Below are 6,596 nucleotides of genomic sequence, written 5' to 3' on the forward strand. Positions count from 1 at the left end.
GCTGTCTTCTTACAAGTTTACTTGTCTTTTATTGTATAATTTGAATTAGTGGAATTTGATTTATGTTTGTCTTGAAGAGCTTATTTACTTTTAACCAAGTAGATAGAAACATCTTAGCATGTAGTTGCATTCATATAGATAGGTTACATTTCATACATCATACCATTCCTCTTTACTCCTTTATAGCTTCTCTTGAGCTTAGCATGAGGACATGCTAATGTGTAAGTGTGGGGAGGTTGATAAACCCCTATTTTATGATGCATCTTGTGCTGAAATTAAGTGTTTTTATAAAGTCTTCACCCACTTATTCATATGGAAGAAGGGACAAAAGTACACCTGAAAGTTCATACGCTGGACAGTAATACACTCGATTCGTTTAATGAGTCAAGCATACACAGTAATTATACACTCCGGCGGACAGAATCACCATTCCGGCCATGAGCGTATGGCGTTGTTAGTCAGAGTGGACATGTGGCTCTATTTTATCCTTGCTGGCATGTTAAGAGTTAGTGAGCTGGCTATTTAGTGCCTAGTCAAATAAAATATTTTAATTTAATGTTTAATTAGCCAAAATTAACCCTGAAACCCTAAGTCCTTCGTTCTCTTTTATCTTCTGAAGAAAGAAGCTCTGTGTTGAAACCCTAACACCTTAACCAATAACTAAGAACATGGCCTCACCCAAAGAAAAATCAAGCTCTTTATCCAGAAATTGTGGCAGCGCTGTTGATGGCGGGTCTTCATTGTTGTGGAACAAGAAGAAGAAGAAGAAGTTTGAGTACAACAATGGTAAGTGTTTGCACGGATTTGAAGCTGTGGTACTCAAGTCTGGAACACAGTGGAATCCAGACAGATTGTTTCTGCGATGTCCTCTGTGGGAGGTAGGTTTCGAAATTGCCTTTCCTCTTGTTACTGGCGTTATCCGTTTGTTTCGTTCTTCACCCCTCATTGGATTGTTGTGTCTAATCTTCAGAGTGCTGAACATCGTTGTGAGTATTTTGTTTGGCTGGACGAAGTAGAAGGAAAAACAAGAAACGTGTGGGTAGAGGCTGAAGAAAGGCCATTGGCACAACCATACAAGAGGATGAATGAATTTACAGAGTGTTCCAGCAAGTTGGAAGAAGAGGTGCAACTGTTACAGAAGACAGTTGATATGATTAGGGGTGAAATAACTTGTATTAAGAATATGGTTATGGGTGTTTGTTTAGGGTTGGGTTTTTGGGCATTGTTGATTGGGATGATATATTATCAGAAGTGAGGATCCTGTGTAATAACTTTGAAACTTTGAAAGTTGCATTGAATAAATGGAAGGAAAAAAAGGTCTCCTTTATTGTGAATCACATTTTGTAAGTGGTGTAACATCAACCATTGACATAAGAGAAAAATGTAAACCTGTGAGAATTAGGTTGAAAACAAGCAATTTTTAACCAAGCTAACTCATACAATATCCAACAACATCTTGTAAAATCAGAAGTCTTTGCTTCATTGTAATAGCCAAAATAGGCAGAGTAGTTACCATAATCATTGAGTTTTCATACAAGCCAGGAATACCTGATTAACAAGCAAAGTCACAATGTATAAAACATAACACACCACATACTACCAGATTACAAAAAAAAGGTCCCAATGTCTATGCTGATAAACAAAATAGCCTTCCCCACAAAAAAACAAAACATGCACATCAGTCTTCAATAAAGGAACTATGTCTCTGTTGCAGCTCCTTGCATGGTCCCACCTTCACTTGGGCCAACTTGAATAGTTGCTGCAGCTGGGCCATTGCTTCTTCCAGGAACTCCTCTTGGGACTAGCTTTGATGGTCTTGGGCCCGGATTTGGTTGGTGCCTCAGAGTTGGAGTTGGCATAAACTGTTCAAACCTCTGCCTCATTGCTGGGCTTGCAGCATTCATGATTTCAGTGGAGACCATAGGTTTAGAGTTGGGTCTTGGAGCAGTAGCAGCATCATTAGGGTTCTGTTGCTGGGGTGGTGGTGGCTGTGCAGGGTTATTAGTAGCAGCAGTAGCTTCCTCTGCCTCCATAGCTGCAACCTCATCATTCATATCAACCTGTTTTTTTCACAACCCCTACTGTTGTGGCCACTCTACAACATATAAACATGAGAAAAATGTTAATATAACAGTATCTGTGAAATCTAGAGCCAACTCATAAAACATGATATTCATACCTCTCCACAGTATTTGCAACTGATTGTTCCATATCTCCTTTTAAGCTTATGGGGGTTGGAACTTGGCCGTGCCTCATTTTTCTCCTTTCTTCTCTTTTTTGTTGGTCTTCTAATGGGTGTCTTATAGTGAGGGGGCAGTGGAGGATAGCCTTCAGCTTTCTCCCAGAATTCTTTTCTTGGTACGGGGTTTATGTTATGCTGGTATGCTGAGTTATATGCAGCCATTCCCAGCCAATTATGGATCTGGTCTTCTGGCCTACGACCCCTTAGAGCAAGTGCTGCACAAGCGTGTCTACACGGCAAGCCTGTGAGCTGCCAAAATCGACAGGTGCACTTCTGATTTCCCAAGTCAACAGTAACCTTAATAGGATGCTTCTCAACCTCATAAATTTTTCCATTGTCATCCCCTGCCCATGTGGGAGTCTATTTATTACTTTCTTCCTTCTCTCTCTCAAGCCTGCTAAGTTGTCTTGGTGCAACAGTACCAACATAGCCACTTAGATATTTTTTGTTCCTCGCCATAACCCTCATGACATGAACTCTGACTTCCTCTAACATTGTTATGATTGGCTTGCTTCTGTATTTGAGAATCTTACCATTGAAGGTCTCACAGTTGTTGTTAGTGACATTGTCCACCTTAGGCCACTCACTGAAATGTGCCTTTGTCCAAGTTTTTGGGTCAAGTCGATCCAAGTATTCCCAGGCAGCATTGTTGATGCCCTTTAACCTCATCATTGCAGCCTCAAATTCAGTAACAGTGGTGGCTCTACAACATTCCCACACAGCTCCTTTCAACTGTTTATCCTTCCATCTTTTAGTGAAGTTGGCCCAAATGTGCATTGCACAAAACCGATGATGCACTCCGGGCATAACCTGCTCCATGGCTGGTATCAGACCCTGCGTTCACACAGACAACAACAATTAACAAGCTGAGTGATACAAATCAATCAAGAAACAGCATTTAACAATTACCTTATATTGGTCACTCATGAAGTTCCAACCATGCACCCTATAGTTTCCCAAATCACGATGCAGAAGTTCTAGAAACCATCTCCAGTTATCTCTTGTCTCTGAGTCAACGACTGCATATGCAATGGGAAAGATCTGATTGTTAGCATCTTGTCCCACTGCTGTAAGCAACTGCCCACCATAGTAACCTTTCAAGAATGTACCATCAAGTCCAATAAATGGTCTGCAACCTTGTATGAAACCTTTTTTGCAAGCGTCAAAACATATGTATAGTCTCTTGAAGATCGGGAGCGAATCAGGCATAGGGGTAGTGTCCATATCAATAGTTGCTCCTGGATTAGCTATCAGCAAGGCAAGTATGTAATCCCTCAACTCAGCATACTGCTCCCTCTCAGACCCCTCAATATTCTCCCTAGCCTTCTTCATTGCCCTTTGTATTTTTTTGTAGTTGATGGTTACATTGAACTCTCTCCTAAACCAGTCCTCAGCTTCAGATGTTTTAAAGTCTCTTTGGTCCCTCAACTTCTCCTCTAGCTGTTCAATAACCCACTTTCTATCAGCTGACTTGTTGGTGTGGCTTCTTGCACAAACATGTTGAGTGACAAACGTCTTAACTTGAAAACTCCTTGGTTCATTAGACCTGGAACAGTAGATACTCCAAGGACAGTTGGGCTCACAACAAATTGCCTTACACTTCAATGGTTCCACTCGGCTAAACATTATACTCCTTCCAATTTGTATATTGAACTTCCTAACAGCTCTTTTGAATTGCTCCATTGTTTCGAATTCCATCCCCAGCTCTAAATGTACTAAGCCAAAAGCAGCATTCGGGTTTTCTTGAGGCCAAACATTGCGCTCCGCCTCATACTCACTATCACAGTCTGACGAATATGGGCTGTGCAGCTCCTCAGACTCATACTGATGGTAATCTGGATCAGAGTCATCAACATCAGTCTCTGATGACTTACTGGTTGCACGAGGGACAAATATTTTTGGGGCTTCACCTATGCCTCCTTACACAAAGGTCTGTCCACTAGGAGCTGGCCTCTTGAAAGAGTTTCTTCTGTTTCTTTGTTTTGCTCTTGATTCCTAGGTAGGGACCTCATCTTGTTGGAGGTTGGGTTGTGATTGAGTTCTAGGTTCAGAAGTTGTTGGTGGTCCAGTTTGAGTGGTTTGGGTTTGGGCCACATGATTTGTATCTTGGGCTTGGCCTACAGGTGGTGTGTGTTGGGCTTGGGCCACATATGCTAGCTTAACTTGGGCTGTGGGTGATCTTGTTTTTGGTTTGGGATGTGGTTGAGATTGTTTTGCTGGTTCAGATTGTGTGGTTTTTTGTTGTCTTTCCCTTGGGTTGGTTTTCTTCATTGAAGGTGATGAACTCTGGGATGACTTCTGGCCTAGTGTTGTTGTTAGTTTTCTTGGCCTCAGAATTCTGGTTGGTTTTTGACTCTTTTGTGCCCTCTTCCTCCCTCCAGGTGATTTCACACTCTCTGCATTTACATTGGCTGTTTCAGGGGTAGGGACCTCTTCCACATCTACGTCAACCACCTCAGCCTCAGTTGGAGTGTCTACTGTATGCTCCCAATACACATGTATCACCCTATCATCATTTCTAATTGCATCCTCATACATGTTCACCACATCTCTATCTAGCCTAAGTAGCTTAAGGGCAACACCACCTCTAGCATCAGGCTTTCCCCAGTAAAAGTCCTTCCACTGAATATAACCAAAATCCTTAAACAACCCCTCCATGAAAAACAGGTTCAGCGTATCCACATTGACTTAAGGAGACTTGACCACCGCTGTATACTGTAACCCCTTTACGATTTCTCTCCAACCTTCCCCCATGATGATAAACAAGTGTGATGTGAGTTGACATCTATGAAGAAAAACAAAACCCTCATAACCACAACTAAACCCAAAAAACCCTAACTTTTTTCGGACAAGCACAAGTCTAGTTACTAAACAAACCTCAAATAGCATGTTCGATGATAATAGGTACAATGGGAAGTTGAAAAGATGTTACCTTGTTGGTCGTCCCTGCCTCGAGTGTGTGATCGTCGCTGTGGTCGTGTGGGTTGACTTCTTCGAGTACTCCTCCAATGATGAACTGACTCACCACTTCAGAGCAATGTCATTGCTTCTCTGCTAGGGCTGTCTAATTCTCTCAACGAGCAAACTGTGTTATCCCAACAAAACCTTGAAGTTCATAAGTCGCTTAAAGAGAACGATGGGTTTCAGGGTTAATTTTGGCTAATTAAACATTAAATTAAAACATTTTATCTGACTAGGCACTAAATAGCCAGCTCACTAACTCTTAACGTGCCAGCAAGGATAAAATAGAGCCACGTGTCCACTCTGACTAACAACGCCACACGCTCATGGTCGGAATGGTGATTCTGTCCGCCGGAGTGTATAATTACTGTGTACGCTTGACTCATTAAACGAATCGAGTGTATTACTGTCCAGCGTATGAACTTTCAGGTGTACTTTTGTTCCTTCTTCCTATTCATATAAATTGCATGGTTTTACCATTCCTTCCTCATTTTATGAGATTTATGAAAACATGTTTCCTATGTTTTATTAATATTAAAATTAATTATCCTTTATTACCATTCGATGCCGTGATTTGTGTGTTAAGTATTTTCAGGTTTCATAGGGCAGGAATGGCTTAGAGGACAGAAAGAAAACATACAAAAATAGAAGGAAAACATAAAAATGGAGTTTTGAAGAGAAGGCAGCGACGCAAACGCATGGACGACACGGCCGCGTGCCTGGCGCAAAACTCAAGCGACGTGAACGCGTGGACGACGCGGACGCGTGCCCTGAGTAGAACGCATACGACGTGGATGCGTAACTAACGCGTACGCGTGACTAGGAAAAACTCCAGATGACGCGAATGCGTGACCCACGCGCACGCGTGACAGACACCACGTGCAGAAACTGCAGAAAACGCCCCTAGCGATTTCTGAACCCCTTTTTGGCCCAGATCCAAGTCCAGAAACACATATTAGTGGCTATAAAATGGAGAAATCGAATATACATCAGGGGGGATAGTCATAATTGACAATTTTAGTTTTAAGATGTAGTTTTAGAGAGAGAGGCTCTCTCCTCTCTCTTAGGATTAGGATTTCTATTAGGATTAGGATTTCATCTTCTTCAATCACAGGTTCAATATCCCTTTTGTCTATTTTCTTAATTTAGTTTATGAATTCTCATGTTTGACTTGCTTTATTATTTAATGCAATTTGAGGTATTTCAGACTTATGATTGAATTATTCTATTTATGATATATGTGATTTAGATTTTCTATCTTTTGGCTTTGGTTGATTAATTGGAGACTCTTGAGTTATCAAACTTATTGTGATTGGTAATTGTTATCTTTGCTGGTTGATTTGAATTCCTATAACTCTATTCTTTCCTTAAGGGTTGACTAGGACTTTAGGTA

The 6,596-nt window shown here is 41.3% G+C and overlaps 1 protein-coding gene across 1 annotated transcript; it reads right to left on the bottom strand.

Annotated features, from left to right (window-relative positions):
• On the bottom strand, positions 2,051-4,900 carry LOC107627495. The gene is made up of 5 exons (XM_016330325.1): positions 4,528-4,900; positions 3,152-4,077; positions 2,665-3,076; positions 2,180-2,586; positions 2,051-2,095 (listed from the first exon to the last, which is right to left on the bottom strand). The coding sequence occupies exons 1-5, from the start codon at positions 4,898-4,900 to the stop codon at positions 2,051-2,053; spliced, it is 2,163 nt and encodes a 720-aa protein (XP_016185811.1).

This window comes from Arachis ipaensis, chromosome B02 (assembly GCF_000816755.2).
Source record: "Arachis ipaensis cultivar K30076 chromosome B02, Araip1.1, whole genome shotgun sequence".
In the NCBI taxonomy this organism is placed as follows: Eukaryota; Viridiplantae; Streptophyta; class Magnoliopsida; order Fabales; family Fabaceae; genus Arachis; species Arachis ipaensis.